General features: G+C 47.5%; 2 protein-coding genes across 6 annotated transcripts in view; one reads left to right on the top strand and one right to left on the bottom strand.

The window, feature by feature from the left end:
- The window catches only part of LOC140421693 (uncharacterized), a 39,999-nt gene extending 23,114 nt beyond the window's left edge, over nucleotides 1-16,885 (top strand). For 2 of the 4 annotated variants that reach the window (XM_072506506.1, XM_072506505.1), the window contains exon 2: nucleotides 15,460-16,885. In XM_072506506.1, the coding sequence (XP_072362607.1) occupies nucleotides 15,575-16,750 (1,176 nt within the window). In that variant the 5' untranslated portion in view covers nucleotides 15,460-15,574 and the 3' untranslated portion in view covers nucleotides 16,751-16,885. Of the gene's footprint in view, nucleotides 1-1,015; nucleotides 1,139-13,020; nucleotides 13,042-15,459 lie in introns of those variants that run through there. The other 2 variants (XM_072506507.1, XM_072506508.1) reach the window with 2 other exon arrangements.
- Nucleotides 1-24,726, bottom strand: part of LOC140421682 (leucine-rich repeat and immunoglobulin-like domain-containing nogo receptor-interacting protein 1) — a 216,193-nt gene that overhangs the window by 183,932 nt on the left and 7,535 nt on the right. Inside the window, exon 3 of one of the 2 annotated variants that reach the window (XM_072506481.1) lies at nucleotides 660-843. The exons of the other annotated variant lie outside the window; for it this stretch is intronic. The gene's annotated coding sequence lies outside the window, so the exon portion shown is untranslated. The remainder of the gene's footprint in view (nucleotides 1-659; nucleotides 844-24,726) is intronic. 2 annotated transcript variants of the gene reach the window in all.

The raw sequence follows: 24,726 nt of genomic DNA on the forward strand, positions 1-24,726 counted from the left end.
TTCCCACACACAGAGCCACTGGTTAATGATTTGCCGCACACACAGCCACTGGTTAATGATTTCCCACACACACAGCCACTGGTTAATGATTTGCCGCACACAGAGCCACTGGTTAATGATTTGCCGCACACAGAGCCACTGGTTAATGATTTGCCGCACACAGAGCCACTGGTTAATGATTTGCTGCACACAGAGCCACTGGTTAATGATTTGCCGCACACAGAGCCACTGGTTAATGATTTGCCGCACACACAGCCACTGGTTAATGATTTGCCGCACACACAGCCACTGGTTAATGATTTGCCGCACACAGAGCCACTGGTTAATGATTTGCCGCATACACAGCCACTGGTTAATGATTTGCCGCACACAGAGCCACTGGTTAATGATTTCCCACACACAGAGCCACTGGTTAATGATTTGCCGCACACACAGCCACTGGTTAATGATTTGCCGCACACACAGCCACTGGTTAATGATTTGCCGCACACAGAGCCACTGGTTAATGATTTGCCGCACACACAGCCACTGGTTAATGATTTGCCGCACACACAGCCACTGGTTAATGATTTGCCGCACACAGAGCCACTGGTTAATGATTTCCCACTCCGATCTCCGGCTGAGGTTGGCGTTATTGAGTGGAGACGAGCTTAATATACCTCCCCACGGGCCGATTTGAAAGGCAGGCCGGCTTTGGGGGCTTCCTTGATGTGTGGTTTGCGGCGAGGTCCCCATCGGTTCTGTTCCCCGAGGGAAAGGCAGATGGCTGGTCCCAAGGGTGCTCCTTTCCCGGGGACACGGTTCAGATTCACTCCCTTACTCTCTGGCGGGCGCCTTAGTTTCCTGTGGAATATATGAAGAACATCTAAAGCTCATCATTTAAGTATTTCACTGAGGACCAGAACTATGTAAGGAATGACTATGCCTGTATTATTGCAGAGCTGTTAAGAAAGTCAGTAAAAGACAATCTGTTGCTGGGAGTTTGATTCTCTGGTGTCTGAAACCACAAGATTCAATGTTTAGAGGCAACAAGATGAACAAGGAAACACATCAAGGCCCAAAACTCCAGCTGGATATTCACAGGAGAAAGTCTGTTATCAAACACCTCGAATGGACAGAACAGAGAAAGATCCCAACTGTAAGAAACTCTCGAATCATTTGTAAATATCTTTCAAATGCTGACAGGTTGCAGCTGTCAGTTTCCATCACATTGAAGGTTAGAGAATGGGTATTCGAGAACTAAAAAACATGAGTTAGATCACAGCTAGAGCACTGAGCACAGTTCTGGTCACCACATTCCAGTACAATCACATTCTTCCTGGAGAGAGTACGGAAGAGGTTTTTCTGGATGTTTCCAGGATTAGGGAATTTTAACAAGAGGAACGATTGGATCGATTGTTTTCTGTGGAACAGAGGAGGCTGAGTGGACATTTAATTGAGGTGTGCAACATTGAGGGTCCCAGATATAGTGGATCAGATGGCAGAAGGACCTATTTCATGAACAAACAGATCAGTAACCTGGGGCCAGAGATTTAAGTATCTGTTGGAAGGATTAGAGGGGAATTGAAGATTTTCTTCACCCGTGGTGGTGGGGATCTGGAACTCTGTCTGAAAGGGAGGTAGAGACAGAAACCCTCATCGTATGTGGAGTTTGTGTGATCTGCAGGCTACAGACCAAGAGGTGGAAAGTGGGATTAGACTGGACAAGGAATTTTCAGCCAACACAGACACAATGGGCTGAATGGCCTCTGTGCTGTAAATGTCTAGGATTCTGTGATGACAAGTGATCCTCCAGTTTTTAATCCAAGACAGACCTCAGCGCAGTCAGTTCCGCCAAATGTTGATGTGATGGATCAAGAGGTGTCAGGTGCCAGGAGCAGTGATTCAAATGAAAATATCAGTAAATCCTGATATAGTTTATCTGTATGTGGTTCCATTTTAATAACTTCTCCTGAATGTGACCCTCACCCAGGTTTCATAGGTTATCATAGAATTTACAGTGCAGAAGGAGGCCATTCGGTCCATCGAGCCCACACCTCCACCCTGTCCCTATAACCCAGTAACCCCACCCAACACTAAGGGCAATTTTGGACACGAAGGGCAATTTAGCATGGCCAGTCCACCAGACCTGCCCATCTTTGGACTGTGGGAGGAAACCGGAGCACCCGGAGAAAACCCACGCACACACGGGGAGAACGTGCAGACTCCGCACAGACAGTGACCCAAGCCGGGAATCGAACATGGGACCCTTGAGCTGTGAAGCAATTGTGCTAACCACTATGCTACCGTGCTGCCCCCAATAAGAAACAACATCAAAGGGCTCATCCGGGATTTGAACCCGGGACCTCTCACATTTTCATAGAGCACAGCCATTGAAGCGAGAATCTTACCCCTGGACCAACGAGCCAGTTTTGATTTGATTTATTTATAATAATAATCATCTGTCACAAGTAGGCTTACATTAACACAGCAATGAAGTTACTGTGAAAGCCCCTAGTCGCCACATCCCGGCGCCTGTTCGGGAGAATTCAATGTCCAGGGTCAGGGTCCCAGGTTTAATTCCTGGCTTGGGTCACTGTCTGTTGGAGGCTACACGTTCTCCCCGTGTCTGCGTTGGTTTCCTCCCACAAGTCCCGAAAGACGTGCTGTTAGGTAATTTGGACATTCTGAATTATCGCTCTGTGTACCCGAACAGGCGCCGGAATGTGGCAACTGGGAGCTTTTCATAGTAACTTCATTGCAGTGTTAATGTAAGCTTACTTGTGACAATAAAGATTATTGTTATTATTAAGACGTGACCTTGTTTTTCAGAAGCCATTTGAGAATCTCTAATGGCTCCTTCTCCACCCCAGTGATCAGAAACTGAATCTGTTAGGATCCTCAAGCATCTTCCCTGTGATTGTGGGGCCTGTCGTTCCCTGTCTCTGATTTGGAATGTGGGAACTCCGTGAGTTACCTTCCAATCTCAGGAAGCAATCCTTGACTCTTGATCTGTTGATGATGCAGCAAAGACCCAGGCTCCTGTCCCATTTCTTCACACATCCTGGTGTTGATGCTTCAGAAAATCTCTTTGCTTCAAAATATCCTGCATGTTTAGAACATGGACTGAATAACCGACTCCTATTCCTCTTTCTGATGCCTTGATTCAATCTGAGCCGACAAATCAAAATTGCAGAAAACCAAATTATTGATGAATATTCTGTTGACAAATGGAGTCTCAGAACCAACGAATTCCTTCAGTGCAGAAGGAGGCCAATCGACCAATCAAATTGTTGCCTTTTCTTCTTTTACTCTGTCCTTTCTGTGGCTCAGTTCCAATGATGGCAATCAGTGAGTTTGCCCTTCTTTCTATGTTATCTATATTCTAATGCTTCGCGTCGCCAGGAATCAAATGATACCACCACAAGGTTCAACCGGCTATCGACCAAAGAGCCAAACACCAGTTAGTTAGTTCAAGGTCAAGGCTATTTTATTTACACACAATTAGTCATGCAACATAGTTAACTACACCTATCGACTATGACAACCTGTACTTAACTTCGGACACCCGGTTTAGGTCAGAGAAACAGTAGCCACTGGTCGATTCTGGATCTATCGAGTCCGAAGGAGTAACTGCTGCTCAGCGGGACTCATCCGTCTGGTAGCGAGCGTTAAACTTGGACTTGCTTCTGGTGTTGTTGCAATTGGAGATGGCCGGACCGGGGTACCAGGTCCAAGAGAGGACGAACATGTGGCGAACTCTTCTTATTCTTGGGGGGGGTTTCGTGCTCTTTTGGGCGGTCCTTCAGTTTGGACCCTACTAATTGGGTGATCCCTGATCACTCTGTTCGATTCCTAACCAAGAAGGTGAATAACCTGTAACTCCAGCATTGTGGCAGCACCTTCACCACACAGACTGCAGCGGGTCAAGAAGGTCAAACATCATCTTCTCCACAGGTAACTGGGGATGGGGAATATTTGCTGCTGGTCTTGTTGGTGAAAGGACAGGGGAGTGGGAGGAGCTGATTTGCTCTGGCAAAGAGAGCCAGCACAAACAGGACGGGCTGAATGGCCTCAATCTGCATTGTAACCATTCAATGATTCACTGATAAAGAAGCGACGCTGGAGACCAGGGAACAACCTCTGGAACCAATGACCAACCTGATACAAAGCTGCTCTTCATTGATCTGAGAGCTGCGGCCCTGGTCGGTGTAAACGGGGGGAGGGGGGATCCGCTCAGTTTATTCCCAGGGTTTCCGGAGCCTCTCCGTCCACCCATCGGATCCTCCGCCCCACCATCCCCCCCTTTACCCATTGTGGACCAGTCTGCCCATCACCCGCACTGCGCATGCTTCACTCACAGTCCAGCCCCGCCCCTCACTCACTACCATCGGTTGGAGGACCAGCTGCTCCCGTCCGGTCCGCCAGGCCAACCCTCACAATTCCTATTGGTCCGGTACCACCGCCAATCACTCCCTGGGCATTGTCACCGTTCGGGCTGTGCCCGGCGCATCCGCAGTTCAGGTTGTCGCTGACGATGCGAGGAGCGGGAAAGAAACAATCAAGCAACTTTCAGGATTGTAGCCGGGAGCAATAGAAGCTGCGGAGTGAGCCGGGAGGCTTCATAAATACCCCGTGGAGGCTTCAACTCCCGAGGAAAATGTTAACGGTCCCGTCTTAAACAGCACCGAACAGAGTGAGAGCTGAGCGGTGACAGGCCCTGGTTACCGGCCGCCATCTTTACAGAGGACAAGGTGCCTGGACCAGATGGCAACTCTCCCGGATTGACTGACTGGAGTCGCCAGGATTTTTTTTTATTTTTTTTATAAATATTTTATTGAAAATTTTTGGTCAACCAACACAGTACATTGTGCATCCTTTACACAATATTATAACAACACAAATAACAATGACCTATTTTATATAAACAAAAAATGAATAAATATTAAATAACAAAAATGAAAACTAGCCCTAATTGGCAACTGCCTTGTCACAAGTTACACACACCCCCCCCCCCCACCCCCCCCCCCCCGATCCTAGGCTGCTGCTGCTGCCTTCTTTTTCCCATTCCATCTATCTATCCGCGAGGTATTCGACGAACGGTTGCCACCGCCTGGTGAACCCTTGAGCCGACCCCCTTAGGACGAACTTAATCCGCTCTAGCTTTATAAACCCCGCCATGTCATTTATCCAGGTCTCCACCCCCGGGGGCTTGGCTTCTTTCCACATTAGCAATATCCTGCGCCAGGCTACTAGGGACGCAAAGGCCAAAACATCGGCCTCTCTCGCCTCCTGCACTCCCGGCTCTTGTGCAACCCCAAATATAGCCAACCCCCAGCTTGGTTCGACCCGGACCCCCACTACTTTTGAAAGCACCTTTGTCACCCCCATCCAAAACCCCCGTAGTGCCGGGCATGACCAAAACATATGGGTGTGATTCGCTGGGCTTCTCGAGCACCTCGCACACCTATCCTTCACCCCAAAAAATTTACTGAGCCGTGCTCCAGTCATATGCGCCCTGTGTAATACCTTAAACTGAATCAGGCTTAGCCTGGCACACGAGGACGACGAGTTTACCCTACTTAGGGCATCTGCCCACAGCCCCTCCTCGATCTCCTCCCCCAGCTCTTCTTCCCATTTCCCTTTTAGTTCATCTACCATAGTCTCCCCTTCGTCCCTCATTTCCCTATATATATCTGACACCTTACCATCCCCCACCCATGTCTTTGAGATCACTCTGTCCTGCACCTCTTGTGTCGGGAGCTGCGGAAATTCCCTCACCTGTTGCCTCGCAAAAGCCCTCAGTTGCATATACCTGAATGCATTCCCTTGGGGCAACCCATATTTCTCGGTCAGCGCTCCCAGACTCGCGAACTTCCCATCCACAAATAGATCTTTCAGTTGCGTTATTCCTGCTCTTTGCCACATTCCATATCCCCCATCCATTCCCCCCGGGGCAAACCTATGGTTGTTTCTTATCGGGGACCCCCCCAAGGCTCCAGTCTTTCCCCTATGCCGTCTCCACTGTCCCCAAATCTTCAGTGTAGCCACCACCACCGGGCTTGTGGTGTAGTTCCTCGGTGAGAACGGCAATGGGGCTGTCACCATAGCCTGTAGGCTAGTCCCCCTACAAGACGCCCTCTCTAATCTCTTCCACGCCGCTCCCTCCTCCTCTCCCATCCACTTACTCACCATTGAAATATTAGCGGCCCAGTAATACTCACTTAGGCTCGGTAGTGCCAGCCCCCCCCTATCCCTGCTACGCTGTAAGAATCCCTTCCTCACTCTCGGGGTCTTCCCGGCCCAGACAAACCCCATGATGCTCTTTTCAATCCTTTTAAAAAAAGCCTTCGTGATCACCACCGGGAGGCACTGAAACACAAAGAGGAATCTCGGGAGGACCACCATCTTAACCGCCTGCACCCTCCCTGCCATTGACAGGGATACCATATCCCATCTCTTGAAATCTTCCTCCATCTGTTCCACCAACCGCGTTAAATTTAACCTGTGCAATGTGCCCCAATTCTTAGCTATCTGGATCCCCAGGTAACGAAAGTCCCTTGTTACCTTCCTCAACGGTAGGTCCTCTATTTCTCTACTCTGCTCCCCTGGATGCACCACAAACAACTCACTTTTCCCCATGTTCAATTTATACCCTGAAAAATCCCCAAACTCCCCAAGTATCCGCATTATTTCTGGCATCCCCTCCTCCGGATCCGCCACGTATAGTAGCAAATCGTCCGCATACAAAGATACCCGGTGTTCTTCTCCTCCCCTAAGTACTCCCCTCCACTTCTTGGAACCTCTCAACGCTATCGCCAGGGGCTCAATCGCCAGTGCAAACAATAATGGGGACAGAGGGCATCCCTGCCTTGTCCCTCTATGGAGCCGAAAATATGCAGATCCCCGTCCATTCGTGACCACGCTCGCCACTGGGGCCCTATACAACAGCTGCACCCATCTAACATACCCCTCTCCGAAACCAAATCTCCTCAACACCTCCCACAAATAATCCCATTCCACTCTATCAAATGCTTTCTCGGCATCCATCGCCACTACTATCTCCGTTTCTCCCTCTGGTGGGGCCATCATCATTACCCCTAACAACCTCCGTATATTCGTGTTCAGCTGTCTCCCCTTCACAAACCCAGTTTGGTCCTCGTGGACCACCCCTGGGACACATTCCTCTATTCTCATTGCCATTATCTTGTCCTTCTTTAAGAGAAGCGATATCGTTGCTTCAGACATAGTCGGGGGCAGTTGTCCCCTTCCCTTTGCCTCATTAAAGGTCCTCGTCAGTACCGGGGCGAGCAAGTCCAAATATTTTCTATAGAATTCGACTGGGAATCCATCCGGTCCCGGGGCCTTTCCCGTCTGCATGCTCCTAATTCCTTTCACCACTTCTTCTACCTCGATCTGTGCTCCCAGTCCCACCCTTTCCTGCTCTTCCACCTTGGGAAATTCCAGCCGATCCAAGAAGCCCATCATTCTCTCCCTCCCCTCCGGGGGTTGAGCTTCATATAATTTTTTATAAAATGTCTTGAACACTCCATTCACTCTCTCCGCTCCCCGCTCCATCTCTCCTTCCTCATCCCTCACTCCCCCTATTTCCCTCGCTGCTCCCCTTTTCCTCAATTGGTGTGCCAGCAACCTGCTCGCCTTCTCCCCATATTCGTACTGTACAGGATTTTATTTTAATCATTTGTGGGAGTCACTGGCTGGGCCAACATTTATTGCCCATCCCTAATTTCCCTCAAACCGAGTGGCTTGCTCAGCCATCTCATAGAACATTACAGCGCAATACAGGCCCTTTGGCCCTCGATGTTGCGCCGACTTGTGAAACCACTCTAAAGCCCATCTACACTATTCCCTTATTGTCCATATGTCTATCCAATGATCATTTGAATGTTCTTAGTGTTGGCGAGTCCACTACTGTAGCAGGCAGGGCATTTCACGCCCTTACTACTCTCTGAGTAAAGAACCTACCTCTGACATCTGTCTTATATCTATCTCCCCTCAATTTAAAGGTATGCCCCCTCGTGCTAGACATCACCATCTGAGGAAAAAGGCTCTCACTGTCCACCCTATCCAATCCTCTGATCATCTTGTATGCCTCAATTAATTCACCTCTCAACCTTCTCTCTAACGAAAACAGCCATAAGTCCCTCAGCCTTTCCTCATAAGATCTTCCCTCCATACCGGGCAACATTCTGGTAAATCTCCTCTGCACCCTTTCCAATGCTTCCACATCCTTCCTATAATGCGGCGACCAGAATTGCACGCAATACTCCAAATGCGGCCGCACCAGAGTGTTGTATCGCTGCAACATGACCTCATGGCTCCTAAACTCAATCCCTCTACCAATAAAAGCGAACACACCGTACGCCTTCTTAACAACCCTCTCAACCTGGGTGGCAACTTTCAGGGATCTATGTACATGGACACCGAGATCTCTCTGCTCATCCACACTGCCAAGAATCTTACCATTAGCCAAGTACTCAGTCTTCCTGTTATTCCTTCCAAAATGTATCACCTCACACTTTTCTGCATTAAACTGCATTTGCCATCTCTCAGTCCAGCGCTGCAGCTTATCTATGTCCCTCTGTAACTTGTAACATCCTTCCGCACTGTCCACAACTCCACCGACTTTAGTGTCATCTGCAAATTTACTCACCCATCCTTCTACGCCCTCCTCCAGGTCATTTATAAAAATGACAAACAGCAGTGGCCCCAAAACAGATCCTTGTTGTACACCACTAGTAACTGGACTCCAGTCTGAACATTTCCCATCAACCACCACCCTTTGTCTTCTTCCAGCTAGCCAATTTCTGATCCAAACTGGCAAATTACCCTGAATCCCATGCCTCCGTATTTTCTGCAGTAGCCTACCATGGGGAACCTTATCAAACGCTTTACTGAAATCGATATGCACCGCATCAACAGCTTTACCCTCATCCACCTGTTTGGTCACCTTCTCAAAGAACTCTACAAGGTGTGTGAGGCACGACCTACCCTTCACAAAACCGTGTTGACTATCTCTAATCAAATTATTCCTTTCCAGATGATTATACATCCTATCTCTTAGAAACCTTTCCAAGATTTTTCCCACAACAGAAGTAAGGCTCACTGGTCTCTTGTTACCGGGGTTATCTCTACTCCCCTTCTTGAACAAGGGGACAACATTTGCTATCCTCCAGTCTTCTGGCACTATTCCTGCAGACAAAGATGACTTAAAGATCAAGGCCAAAGGCTCAGCAATCTCCTCCCTAGCTTCCCAGAGAATTCTAGGATAAATCCCATCCGGCCCAGGTGACTTATCTATTTTCACACTTTTTCCAGAATTGCTAACACCTCCTCCTTATGAACCTCAAGCCCTTCTAGTCTCGTAGCCTGAATCTCAGTATTCTCCTCGACAACATTGTCTTTTTCCTGTGTGAATACTGACGAAAAATATTCATTTAGCACCTCTCCTATCTCCTCGGACTCCAAGCACAATTTCCCACGACTGTCCTTGACTGGCCCTACACTTACCCTAGTCATTCTTTTATTCCTGACATATCTATAGAAAGCTTTAGGGTTATCCTTGATCCTACCTTCCAAAGACTTCTCATGTCCCCTCCTGGCTCTTCTTAGCTCTCTCTTCAGGTCCTTCCTAGCTAACTTGTAACTCTCGAGCGCCTTAACTGAACCTTCATGTCTCATCTTTACATAAGTCTCCTTCTTCCTCTTGACAAGTGTTTCGACTGCTTTAGTAAACCACGGTTCTCTCACTCGACCACTTCCTCCCTGACTGGTACATACTTATCAAGGACACGCAGTAGCTGTTCCTTCAACAAGCTCCACATTTCCATTGTGCCCATCCCCTGCAGTTTTTCTCTCCATCCGATGTATCCTAAGTCCTGCGTCATCGCATCATAATTGCCTTTCCCCAGATATAACTCTTGCCCTGCGGTATATACCTATCCCTTTCCATCACTAAAGTAAACGTAATCGAATTATGCTCACCTACCTTCAAATCTAACACCTGTCCTGGTTCATTACCCAGTACCAAATCCAATATGGCCTCGCCTCTCGTTGGCCTATCTACATACTGTATCAGGAAACCCTCCTGCACACATTGGACAAAAGCGGACCCATCTAATTTACTCGAACTATAGCGTTTCCAGTCAATATTTGGAAAGTTAAAGTCCCCCATAACAACTACACTGTTGCTTTCGCTCCTATCCAGAATCATCTTTGCAATCCTCTCCTCTACATCTCTGGAACTTTTCGGAGGCCTATAGAAAACCCCTAACAGGGTGACCTCTCCTTTCCGGTTTCTAACCTCAGCCCATACTACCTCAGTGGACGAGTCCTCATCAAATGTCCTTTCTGCCACCGTAATATTGTCCTTGACTAACAATGCCACCCCTCCCCCTCTTTTACCACCTTCCCTGAGCTTACTGAAATATCTAAATCCCGGCACCTGCAACAACCATTCCTGTCCCTGCTCTATCCATGTCTCCGAAATGGCCACAACATCGAAGTCCCAGGTACCAACCCATGCTGCAAGTTCACCCACCTTATTCCGGATGCTCCTGGCATTGAAGAAGACACACTTTAAACCACCTTCCTGCTTGCCGGTACACTCGTGCAACTTTGAAACCCTACTCATGACCTCACTACTCTCAACCTCCTGTATACTGGAGCTACAATTCAGGTTCCCAAGCCCCTGCTGAACTAGTTTAAACCCTCCCGAAGAGCATTAGCAAATTTCCCCCCCAGAATATTGGTACCCCTCTGGTCCAGGTGCAGACAATCGCGTTTGTAGAGGTCCCACCGACCCCAGAATGAGCCCCAATTATCCAGAAATCTGAAACCCTCCCTCCTGCACCATCCCTGTAGCCACGTGTTCAACTCCTCTCTCCCTATTCCTCGTCTCGCTATCACGTGGCACGGGTACCAACCCAGAGATAATAACTCTGTTTGTCCTAGATCTAAGTTTCCACCCTAGCTCCCTGAATTCCTGCCTTACATCCCCATCCCTTTTCCTACCTATGTTGTTGGTACCTATGTGGACCACGACTTGGGGCTGCTCCCCCTCCCACTTAAGGATCCCGAAAACACGATCCGAGACATCACGTACCCTGGCACCTGGGAGGCAACACACCAACCGTGAGTCTCTCTCGTTCCCACAGAATCTCCTATCTATCCCCCTAACTATGGAGTCTCCAATGACTAATGCTGTACAGCTCTCCCCCTTCCCTTCTGAGCAACAGGGACAGACTCTGTGCCAGAGACCTGTACCCATGGCTTAACTGTGGTAAGCCCCCCCCCCCCCCAACAGTATCCAAAGCGGTATACTTGTTACTAAGGGGAACGGGCAACAGGGGATCCCTGTACTGACTGCTTCCTCCCAGCCCCTCTCACCGTCACCCATCTATCTTTATTCTTCGGAGTAACTACATCCCTGAAGCTTCTATCTATGACCAACTCTGCCTCCCGAATGATCCGAAGTTCATCCAACTCCAGCTCCAGTTCCCTAACGTGGTTTCTGAGGAGCTGGAGATGGGTGCATTTCCCACAGATGAAATCAGCAGGGACACTGACGGCGTCCCTCACCTCAAACATTCTGCAGGAGGAACATTGCACGACCTTCCCTGTCATCCCTCTAGATAAAAAAAAAGGAAAGAAAGAGCTTACCTGTTATTCACTCCCCTTCTCAGCAAGCAGTCACTCAGCAACCTCTGCGCCCCGCACGATAACACATGAGGGAAAATAAATAAAAACTACTTACCAGTCACCAGCCAATTCCTTACCTGCAGGCTGTGACATCACGGTTCAACTTTCCACTTCTACCTGCACTCGAGCCTTCCTCTTGATCCTTACAGCGGTTGGTTTTTATGGTTAGAGGAGGGGGTAGGGAGGGAAACACTGAAGAAATGTTTCAGGTTTAAGTGTCACTTGACAAGAGCTCCTCCACAAACCACCTCAAAGTTAGGGTGAGCACACAGACGTATGCAAATTTCCCCTGCATCCGTCAATCAGCAGCTCCGCTGTACTGCCCTCTGCTGGATGCTTGTCTTCACTTGAACAGCTTGGGTCTCTTGTTCAGGTACGCCTCCAAGTTAGGGTGAGCACACGGACGTATGCAAATTTCCCCTGCAACGGCCAATCAGCAGCTCCGCTCTACTGCCCTCTGCTGGATGCTTGTCTTCACTTGAACAGCTAGGGTCTCTTGTTCAGGTACGCCTCCAAGTTAGGGTGAGCACACGGACGTATGCAAATTTCCCCTGCAACGGCCAATCAACAGCTCCGCTCTACTGCCCTCAGCTGGATGCCCGTCTTCACTTGAACAGCTAGGGTCTCTTGTTCAGGTACGCCTCCAAGTTAGGGTGAGCACATGGATGTATGCAAATTTCCCCTGCAACGGCCAATCAGCAGCTCCGCTCTACTGCCCTCTGCTGGATGCTTGTCTTCACTTGAACAGCTAGGGTCTCTTGTTCAGGTACGCCTCCAGGTTAGGGCGAGGGTGAGCACACGGACATATGCAAATTCCCCCTGCAACGGCCAATCAGCAGCTCCGCTCTACTGCCCTCTGCTGGATGCTTCTCTTCACTTGAACAGCTAGGGTCTCTTGCTCAGGTACGCCTCCAAGTTAGGGTGAGCAGATGGACGTATGCAAATTTCCCCAGCAACGGCCAAACAGCAGCTCCGCTCTACTGCCCTCTGCTGGATGCTTGTCTTCACTGGAACAGCTCGGGTCTCTTGTTCAGGTATGCCTCCAAGTTAGGGTGAGCACACGGACGTATGCAAATTCCCCCTGCAACGGCCAATCAGCAGCTCCGCTCTACTGCCCTCTGCTGGATGCTTGTCTTCACTTGAACAGTTAGGGTCTCTTGTTCATGTACGCCTCCAAGTTAGGGTGAGCACACGGACGTATGCAAATTTCCCCAGCAACGGCCAATCAGCAGGTCCGCTCTACTACCCTCTGCTGGATCCTACTGCCCTCTGCTGGATCTCGGAGGGCATTTAAAGAATCAACCACATTGCTGTGGTTTGGAATCGTGTCGGCCAGACCAGGTAAGGATGGCAGATTTTCTTTTCTGTTCATTCACGGGACGTGGGTGTCGCTGGCTGGGCCAGCATTCACTGCCCATCACTAACTGCCCTTGAACTGAGTGCATCGCAGAGAGCATTTTAAGAGTCAGCCAGCTGACTGTGGATCTGGAGTCACATGTAGGCCAGACAGAGATTTCCTTCACTGAAGGACATGAGTGAACCAACAATCGACAATGGTTTCATGGTCATCAGTAAACTTTCAATCAATTCAAATGTTACCGTCTGTCTTGGTGAGCCTGCTCCTTACACACAAACTGGGAGTCGGCCCCTCGAGCCTGCACCTTACACACAAACTAGGAGTCGGCCCCTCGAGCCTGCACCTTACACACAAACTGGGAGCCGGCCCCTCGAGCCTGCACCTTACACACAAACTGGGAGTCGGCCCCTCGAGCCTGCTCCTTACACACAAACTGGGAGTCGTCCCCTCAGGTCTGCTCCAGTATTCAATAAGTTTGCGGCTGATCTAATTTTAAAAAAAGAATTTGGAGTACCTAATTCTTTTATTTTCCAATATTGTTCCCTTAAATTTAGAGTACCCAATTCTTTTCTTCTTCCCAATTAAAAGGCAATTTATTGTGGCTAATTTACCTACCCGGCACATCTTTGGGTTGTGAGGGTGAGACCCACGCAGACATGGGGAGAATGTGCAAACTCTACCTGGACAGTGACTCGGGGCTGTGATCGGACCTATGAGGCAGCAGTGCTAACCACTGCGCCACCGTGCTGCCCCATCGGCTGATCTAATTTTAACCTCAATTCCACATTCTGGCCAACACCGATAACCTTTCACCTCCTTGCTTATCAAGAATCTATCCAGCTCTGCCTTAAAAATATCCAAGAACACTGCTTCCACTGCCTTTTAAAGATGTGTTCCAAAGTCATGGAATCTGTACAGTGCAGATTGACCCCATTCAGCCCATCGAGTCCACATCGACCCTCCGAAAGAGCTCCCCACCCCACCCTCATAATCCCACCCAACTTGCACATTGTTGGAGACTCAGGGTCATTTAAGCATGGCCAATCCAGCGAACCTGCAGACCTTTGATCTGTGGGAGGAAATCGGATCACCCGGAGGAAACCCACACAGATACAGGGAGAACGTGTAAACTCCACACAGTCACCCAGGGTCGGAATTGAACCCAGGACCAAAAGAGAAAATGCAGGAAAATCTCAGCAGGTCTGGCAGCATCAGTGGGGAGAGAAAGGAGCTCACATTTCGATTCCAGATGACTCTTTGTCAAAGCTAAAAGACAGAGAAAGTGGGAGATATTTATACTGTAGGTGAGGGAATGAAAGATGAGTCATAGACTGGGTCCCTGGTGCTGTGAGGCAACAATGCTGACCACTGTGCCACACCCTGTCCTACAACCCTCAAGAGAAAAAATATCCTTATCCCCATCTGAAATGGGTGGCCCTTTATTTTGCAACAGTAACCCCCCCTGTTCTAGATTCTCCCACAAGAGGAAACATTCTCACCACATCCACCCTGTCAAGACCCCTCAGCATCTTATATAGTTCAATCCAGGTTTTACCCAAAACTTTACATCTGTGTCCCGACTGCTTGTACGATCAGTGAATAGAAACAGTTTCTTTGCCCACCCGATGGAAGTCTGGCCTAAGCTTTTGTCCCTGAATCAAGTCTCCCTCAACCTCCTTTGCTGGAACCATTCTGGTAAATCCCCTCTGCACCTTCTCCAAGAATTTTCACATTCTTCCTGAAGAGTGGTGACCAGAGCTTTATAAAGATTCAGAGAATAGAATTAGAACCATAGAATTCCCACAGAGCAGGAGGCCATTCGGCCCATCAAGTCTGCATCGATTCTCTGAAAGGGCACCCTGCCTAGGCCCACACCCCTACCCTGTCCTTGTAACCCTATAGCCCCACCGAACCTGCACATTCCTGGACACTAAGGGGAAATTTATCAAGGCCAATCCACCTAACTTGCCCTTCTTCAGACTGTGGGAGGAAACCTGAGCACCGGGTGGAAACCCATGCAGACACTGGGAGAACGTGCAAGCTCCACACACACACAGTTGCCAAGGCCGCAATTGAACCCGGGTCCCTGGCACTGTGAGGCAGCAGTGCTAATCACTGTGTCACCGGAAGCCTGGCTTCCCTGTTTCGGAATCAATATTACTGTTTATGAAGCTCAAGATCGTATTTGCTTTGCCATCTATTCTCTTTAATATGTCTTATAGATATACAAAATCCCTCTTCACCTCTTTCTCTCTCCTCCCAAAGGGGCCAGTTGGGTGTTTATGGTCACTTTTGTTCCCAGTGCCGGCCCCACAAATGGCCAGATTCATTCAGCTCAATTTCACAACCTGCCTTTGTGTTTTTGTGGGTTCTTTCTCACTCTATTTTCTGTTTTGAATCAGTTTCACCGGGTGTTCGAAGGAAAGGCTTCAAGGTCCGGAAACACAAACCAAGCATCACATCAGGATCTGACAGAGCCTCAATTTATCATATCCTGAATATCAGCGGATTTTGAACATGGAAGGAAAAAGCATCGTTCACAGTGGGGAGAAACCGGACACGTCATCAGGCCTCACAAGCCACAAATGCAGTCACACGGAGAAGAAACCGTGGAAATGTGCGGACTGTGGGAAAGGATTCACTGTCCCATCCAAGCTGGAAATTCATCGACGCAGTCACACTGGGGAGAGACCATTCACCTGCTCCAAGTGTGGGAAGAGATTCACTCAGTCATCCGGCCTGTTCACACACCAGCAAATACACACTGGGCAGAGACTATTCACCTGCTCCATGTGTGGGAAGGCATTCAGTGATACATCCAACCTGCTGAGACACCAGCGAGTTCACACTGGGGAGAGGCCGTTCACGTGCTCCAAGTGTGGGAAGGGATTCACTCAGTTGTCCACTCTGTCCGGACACCAGCAAGTTCACACTGGGGAGAGACCATTCACCTGCTCCAAGTGTGGGAAGTCTTTCACTCGGTCATTCCACTTGCTGAAACACGAGCGAGTTCACACTGGGGAGAGACCATTCACCTGCTCCAAGTGTGGGAAGTCTTTCACTCGGTCATCCCACTTGCTGAAACACGAGCGAGTTCACACTGGGGAGAGACCGTTCACCTGCTCCAAGTGTGGGATGGGATTCACTCGGCCATCCCACTTGCTGAAACACGAGCGAGTTCACACTGGGGAGAGGCCGTTCACCTGTTCAGAGTGTGGGAAGGGATTCACTCAGTCATCCAACCTGCAGAATCACCAGCGAATTCACACTGGGGAGAGGCCATTTGCCTGCGCTCAGTGTGGGAAGAGATTCACTCGATCAGATGACCTGCAGAGCCACCAGCGAGTTCACACTGGGGAGAGACCATTCACCTGCTCCAAGTGTGGGAAGGGATTCACTCGGTCATCCCACCTGCTGATTCACCAGCGAATTCACACTGGGGAGAGGCCATTCACCTGCTCACAGTGTGGGAAAGGATTCATTCAGTTGTCCACTATGTCCGGACACCAGCAAGTTCACACTGGGGAGAGACCATTCACCTGCTCCAAGTGTGGGAAGGGATTCACTCGGTCATCCCACTTGCTGAGACACGAGCGAGTTCACACTGGGGAGAAGCCATTCGCCTGCTCAGAGTGTGGGAAGGGATTCACTCAGTCATCCAACCTGCAGCAGCATCAACGAGGCCACAAGTAACCACAGTGAATGGATTTTGTTGTTAATTCCACATTCAGGACTGAACTATGTTCATTTCTGCTGATAACAAACTCCAGCCCATTTACAGGGGCTAATATTCTAGCTAAAAGTCAAATAAATTAGATTGGTGTTAAATACGCAGTGTGTCGAAACTTTCCAATATCTCTGACACAAGTTAGTTCCTTTTGAAGTACTCTCGCTCTCCCCTGTCTCTTCCATCCTCAGCTCCAACAAGAAGTGTGAGGCGCTTGTGGAGCTTCTTTGTGACTGAGATTGAGTAAATCAGATCAGCTGCCTCTGCTGCTGAGACTTTGGCTGATGATCGATAAATGAGAGTTTGGCTCAAGATGGATTGGAACTTTATGGGAAAAACAAAATGTTAGGTAAAGCTTTGTGTGAAGAAATGTCAAGACAGGCTTCTGGTAGCAAAAATGTATCACTTGTTTTTGAACCAGACAAACTGCAATAACGGCCTTGGGAATGGGTGCACTAGGCTTAAAGATAATTATAATTGAGGGGGCTGAATTATAATTGAGCTGAGAGCACAGATAGGAATGCGAGGGAGCTGCCCTCAGAAATGAACCAAAAATGTATAAATCCTGCTGTTAGATGTATTGACTTTGGCTTGCTATTGTGACTCTCAAGAGACACAGTGGTTTTAGCCCCGGCCGAGAAATAAACATGTTAAAGTTACGAGGTGTTCGACTGATCATTTCATCCGGACTGGCTGCAAAAGAATCCTCATTTGGTGTCAGAAGTGGGATTTCACAGGCGCCTTCCTGGAACCTGACGGCGTAACAGACTGATCGCATTCGGACGCTGAGGAGGGACTTGCGCACCAAACGTGAGTACCCTTGTTACCACTTTGGTTTCCCCCTCTGCTGTCCCGAGTGTGGCCACGCCCTGCTGTTCGGTTTCGGTGAAGACTCTGACGAAATCAAAGCAGTCCGGCGAACCCGTTACGAAGAAGGGTTGGTGTTATCAAGTTCCCTGGAAAGGTTGGACCTTCCTAAAGTACCGGGTTGGAGTCCCTAGAAGGTTGGACCTTCTTAAAGGTACCGGGTTGGCGTCCCAGGAAGGTTGGACCTTCTTACGGTCGGGGTCCCGGGAAGATCGGACCTTCCTAAAGTACAGGGTTGGAAACCCTGGGAGGTTAGAGTCGTCCCCAAACAGTCCAGGGTTTGGAGTCCCTGGGAGGTTAAAGTCCTCCCTAGAATCCCGGGTTTGAGTCCCTGGGAGGTGAGAGTCCTCCCTAAAGTACCAGGGTTGGAATCCCTAGAGGGTTAGACCTTCTTAAACCGGGTTGGTGCGATAGGTTCCCTAGAAGGTTGGACCTTCTTAAAGTACTGGGTTTGAGGCCCTGGAGGATTGGATCTCCTAAAGTCCCTTAAGTACCAGGTTGGAGTCCCTGGGAGGTTAAAATCCTTCCTAAAGAACCGGGTTGGAAACCTTGGGGGGGTTAGAGTCCTTCCCCTAAATAGTCCGAGTTGGAGTACCAGGGCTCCTTAAATCTCTGGGTAGGTAAATGAGTGATGATGATCCTTAGGGTTGCCTAATACCTTCACGATAAAAGGTGATTTTCGATAAATAAGTATATCAACCGGTGTCTAGACTTGTTCGACACTTCGGGTTGATCAGATTGAATATTACGGAGAACGGATAACTCTGTCCAAATTATATAATTAAGGGTGCGGATAACACCTAAAGGAAACATAATAAACAGGGCTTGACCGTTGCGTGCCCTGTCGGAACATTCAAACAATTTCTTAAATCTGTTCTGTCTTTAATTCTCTGAGTCTGTCTGTCTGTTAGTTCTGTCTTTGATTCCCTGTCAGTCTGTTTAAATCAGTCTTCTCTTTCTCTCTCTTTTCATGTTTCATTTCCAGACTTTGACCTTCTAAAAGTCACTTTCGAACTGTTTGATTGGGCAATGGGGCAGGATAACCCCGTTTAAATTCTTGATTGAATAGGCGATTTAGGATCGCTACCAAAATTAAATAGGAAACCACAAGGATCATCCGAGGATAGGAGACAATGGGTAATACTTTAGATAGCACAGCTGACAGTGGAAGCGCTTCAAACTCTTTGTGAACAGTATCCGGAACATTCTCAGCAGCTGCGGCAGTTATCGGGAGAATTGCATAAAAATTTGGGAAAGGGGAAATGGCCCCTGGGAGGATCAAAAGATTTGCCTACGGTTATAGAGGCACAGCAGATTATTTGGCCACATAACCGTAGCTCCACAGCTAAGAAATTGATTGAGTTATGGCGGGAGTACTGCCAAAAAATTAATTAAAAGATGCATCTTTATTGGCTAATTGGCAGGCTAACGCTTTAAAATTGGGTATTGAATTAACAAAAGGGGGAATTGTTAAGACTGCGGGGGGGGGGGGGGGTTTGAAAAAGGAATATGCCCACCATAGAAAAAGACCTAAAGTCTGTAAAACCCCCATTTCTAAATCAGGACCGTACGGTCAAATGGCCGGCCTTGCCTTGACCGAGGGAGACGATGAGGATGACCCTGAAAATTGCCACTATAGGGGACGACCGGCCGTTACACCGCCACTACGACCGCCTCCACCTTACATTCCCAGGGTCCTGATTGTAGTTTAAACTGTTCTAAAACAAATGATGTTTCAGACAAAAAAAACTCTTTATTCCTCTGGTGTGACCATGTTAGAAATTACATTAAAGATGTGTACATTCAAGCCCTTTATCCACCGCTCCCCCGCCACTATCACCACCTCCACCGTCGCAAGGAGGTCCGGCGACTTGCACTCGTTCTAAAACCCATGCTAATCAATTCCCACAGATGAATCAAGAGTTAGTCCTGGAAAAAGAGGGGGCACTAGAGGTGGATTTCCTTGATTACCCAGACGATTATCAGCCGCAGTGTCAGTTTCCCGTCCGGCAAGTTCCCAATATAGCATACAACCCTGCCAACCCCCGGGGCCCAACAACCAGGCATTTCAAAATAATTATTATAATTAATAAATTAATCACATTTGATACTACTGATTCAGTATTAATAAATTATACAATATAAAACAGTCAAACAGTTGATTGATCAGTAACATTTCAATAATAGTATTTCAGCTCAAATTCATCAATTGGGGGTACAGTTGGAAGATAAGTTGGGGTGGATCAAGTTTTTGATTTCTTTTTGGATATGTAATGCCAAATCTTTAACTTCTTTAGAGTTATTGGGAATGAAAGTACAACATTCTGCACTTTGACATCTTCTGGATTATACACAAAAGCTTGTTAAAAGGGTTAATTTTCTTGCAGACAAAAAGAGGCGTATAGCTTGGAATGATGCCATTCGCATCTCCAAACTCCAAAAAATAAAAAATAAATATTTGTCGCTCAAATGGACTGGGAGTAAAAGTTGGATTGCTGCCAAATTCCCGTTATCAGGTGTCCTTGAACGATCTGTTCCTTTTAATCTGAGTTGTTTTGGTTTTTGTAAAACCAGCTTCCGTTGTTTGAAGTTTTAATTTCCAGGCTAATTCTAAACATTTATTTTAAAATATCAAACACAATAACTTATTAAACATATAGGTTTTCTGTAGATGAATTTGTCGATTCTATTAAAGAAGGCACTACTAGCAAGAGATGTTAGTTTCTTAAAATTAATAAAGCAATATTCAGAATAATGACAGTTCTCTTAAGTTGACAGTTCTTGACTATCCCTGTAGAATTCACTAGAGGCACTTATACAGAATCTTATTCGGCAACAAGCTGACTCACCAACACCAAATGCTGATCTGAACCTATTCACCGATGGTAGTTCATCCATCGGTGAAAGGGGGGATAGATTATCAGGGTATGCAATTGTTAACCAACAAGGAGAAATGCTTGAAGCAGCAGCATTCGAAATTCCCTTTTCCGCCCAACAGGCTGAACTTTTCGCACTTATTCGAGCTTGTGTATTAGGGAAAGATAAAATTGTAAATATCTACACTGATTCCCGATATGCCTTTGGGGTCACACACGATTTTGGCCAATTATGGAAAAACAGGGGATTTCTGACGTCAGCAGGTACTCAGATATCTCATAAACAATTAGTTACACAATTATTACAAGCTCTAATGCTTCCAAAACAGATTGCGGTTATAAAATGTGCAGCACATACAAATGGAAAAACTTTAGTGGATGTGGGCAATAGGCAGGCGGACCATCAGGCCAAAGAGGCTTCTCGCTTAAAAGACATGGTGGTCCCCAAAATGATGAGCCAGACTAAAAACCTAGATAGTAAGTCTCCCTCTGAAAAGCCAATGCCGACCATCACTGACGTCATTTAATTACAGGAGGACGCTCCTGGCTGTGTAAAAAGACTGTGAAGAATTGGGATGTTGTTATGATTCTGCAAACAAATTGTGGGTCACCCCGGCAGGGCAGACTTGTATGCCCGATGCATTGGCAGCCTGGGTTACCGAATGTGTTCACTTTGCAACTCATTGTGGTGCGCGAGCTACGGGTGATGTATTGCTTAAAACATGGTGGCATCCACGACTGCAGGATATAGCACAAAACATTAGCAGTCGTTGCCTAGTATGTCAGCAGTATAATCCTGGTAAAGCAATACCCTGTGAAAGGGTACCGGAAGGTCCCTTTGAGACACTCCAGATGGATTACATTGAGTTGGAAAGATGCCAATGTTATAAACATGTATTAGATATTGTTGCTGTATTTAGCAAATGGATAGAAGCTTACCCCACTGTAGATAACAAAGCTTCCACGGTAGTAAAAGTTTTGATGCGAGAAATTGTTCCTAGATTTGGGATTCCATATCGATTAAGCTCTGATAATGGACCTCATTTTGTGGGACAGATTAACGAAGAATTCTGTGCTCAGCTGGGCATAAAACAACAGTTGCACTGTGCATATAGGCCACAAGCAGCAGGAATGGTGGAGCGCGCCAACCATACATTGAAAACCAAACTAGCCAAATTACAGGCTGAGACAGGCGCTACCTGGCTCAAACTATTACCCATTGCCCTTTTTCAAATTCGTGCTACACCCGCAGGAAAAACCCGATTAAGCCCTGCCGAGATATTGTACAGAAGGCCTTTTCACACTCCATGGGATCAGGACAAACCAAAAGATGTCAACTTTCACCACATGACCACGGAAATGGCCAATTACATTATAGCTCTAACAAAGATTTTGAAAGGCCTCCACTCGCGGGTCCGAGCAGCCCGTGGGGAGATAACCCCCTTATCCAGTACTGTCACCATTAACCCAGGCGAGTATGTTATGATCCGGAACTGGGTTTGGAAAGGATTAGAACCCCGATGGGAAGGACCACACCAGGTCCTACTCACTACTCCCACTGCTGTAAAAGTAAAAGGCAGAAATGCCTGGATCCACATCCACCATTGTAAGGTTGTGAAAATGCAATAGAGAATAACCCTCTGTTCCGAGCCCTAGGTAATAACTTCAGCATCATTCACGGGATGAAGGACAGCCTTATTATCGTAACCCTGCTGGGACTTTTGGAAACTGGAGGAGAGGCCAAGCGAAGAACCTGTGGCCCCAAGGGAAGACGGACTCATCACCTGTCGAGGAGACACCTTACAGTGTACCAGTCAAGGCCCAGGAGAAGGACCTTGGAACGCGACCCCTGCGGACGGATGTTCGGCCTACGTACAACGATGCAATCGGACCATACTCATCAGTGGAGTGACTAAGGGCAACCTACCCTGTCATCAGGTCAACTGTAAATGGGACTATAGATGCAGAAACAAAAACAAAAAACTGTACCCTTGGGATGCGTTGACCAAGGGAGGGCAAGGCTGCGGGAAAAAAGGGAATTACAGGTAAACACGTATCTGTATATGTCATATGTGTACGCAAAGGATATGAATGTTTCTGGTTGCTGGGTATGTACACATATCCCGACCCATGCTGAGGGAGGGTTCCCCCTCAGACCTGTTCCCCTTAACCTGTCAGAAACTGTAGAATGGTATATTTACCAGGATGGTACTCGTCAATCCCCCAGGACTATAAGAATTGCATCTCTGGTAAGACACCCAGACGGCGGGGCAGCTTCAAGTTTATCGTTTCTCCCCATATCCCCAAGACCTTGGAAAGAGGGGGGCTATCCAATTAACACCTTTGAGATGTGGTACCAACCAGGTTATAACAAATCCCACCAGCCTCCGTTTCTTACCCTCATTAATACCACCAACATGGGAAGACCACTGGAAATAATATGTTTGGTAAGGAATGTGGTTAAAGGGATATTTGTAGGTGCTAGTCAATGCGAGCAGATTTGTGGTGGCCAACATATCCGAGGTCTATCCCGTATATATGTCTCCTCAGTTTTATGGGTGTACACTGGACGTCCCATACGAAAATGGCACAGGTACCTTCAAGTACTCCCTGATGGCCCAAGGATTTGATGTGGACAAACTCACTTCATGCAATGGGACGTATTTTATTTGTGGCCACAAGGCATATCCCTGGCTGCCAGAGAATTGGACGGGATCCTGTTATCTGGGGTACGTAGTCCCCTTTATACACCATCTCACCAATTTAGGCGACCATTACCAAATGATGAAGCGACAAAAGAGAGCAATAACCGAAACGCAACGATACTTTGGGATCCTGCTTCCCCCTATCGGGGTAGCTCTTGCAATAAAGGAAATAAGGAAGATAGCAAAAATCCTGCAAGAGGTAGCAAACTACACCACTGAAGCATTGACTGAGATAAATAATGAAATGGTGGCAATAAGAACCGTAGCCCTACAAAACCGAATGGCCCTCGATTACCTCCTTGCAAACAAAGGTGGGACTTGTGCCGTGATCGGTTCGGAATGTTGCACCTATATCCCCGATAGTTCGGAGAACATCACCCACCTCGTGGATCATATCCGCACAGAGGTTAAGAAACTGCATGAAATATCAAGAGATGGGTGGTTAGATTGGTTGTTTGCCGGATCATGGGGGTCTTACCTAGTGCATGGATTGATAATCCTGGTAGTTGTAATACTTGTAATAATGATGCTTAGCTTCCTGATGAAATGCTTGTGTAAAAGTGTCAGTGCAGCAGTAATTTCCCAACAGTTAATGCAGCAACATGAAGTGCGCCTTGAAGAGTTAATGGATGTGAAAGAAAGTGCAGAGGAACATAAGAAAATGATAGAAGTACAGATAGAATGGGAGAGACTGAGACGATTGGCTATGGATTAGAAGTTATCATGAAATGATAAAAGGGGGGGAATGAGAATATGGTTCAAGCTATAGAATGACGTAGTCTGGCGCTAGAATCAAACTTTACGGGAAAAACAAAATGTTAGGTAAAGCTTTGTGTGAAGGAATGCCAAGACAGGCTGAGGTCACTTGTTTTTGTACCAGACAAATTGCAGTAACGGCCTTGAGAATGGTTGCGCTAGGCTGGAAGATAATAATAATTATTTTTTAAAAAAATAATTTTTATTAAAGGTTTTCATAAAATATCAATAACAAAATGAGAAAGAGAAAAGAACCCAACAGGGTTAAGTACAAAACACAATCTATTGGAAGATAATTATAATTAAACTAAAAGCACAGATGAAAGGCAAGGGGGGCTGCCTTCAGCAAGATGGAATGCGAGGGAGCTGCCCTCAGAGATGAACCAAAAACGTATAAGAACTGCTGTTCGATGTATTGACTTTGGCTTGCTATTGTAACTCTCAAGAGATACAGTGGTCTTAGCCCCGGCCGAGAAATAAAACATATGTTAAAGTAACGAGGTGTTCGACTGATCATTTCATCCGGACTGGCTACAAAAGAATCCTCACGGGCGGCATGGTGACACAGCGGTTAGCACTTTTCCTCAGGTCGCCGAGGACCCGGGTTCGATCCCGGTCTCGGGTCACTGTCCATGTGGAGTTTGCACATTCTCTGCGTGGGTCTCACCTCCACAACCCAAAGATGTGCAGGGTAGGTGGATTGGCCACGCAAAATTGCCCATTAATTGGGAAAAATTT

This window comes from Scyliorhinus torazame, chromosome 5 (genome assembly GCF_047496885.1).
Source record: "Scyliorhinus torazame isolate Kashiwa2021f chromosome 5, sScyTor2.1, whole genome shotgun sequence".
Classification (NCBI taxonomy): domain Eukaryota; kingdom Metazoa; phylum Chordata; class Chondrichthyes; order Carcharhiniformes; family Scyliorhinidae; genus Scyliorhinus; species Scyliorhinus torazame.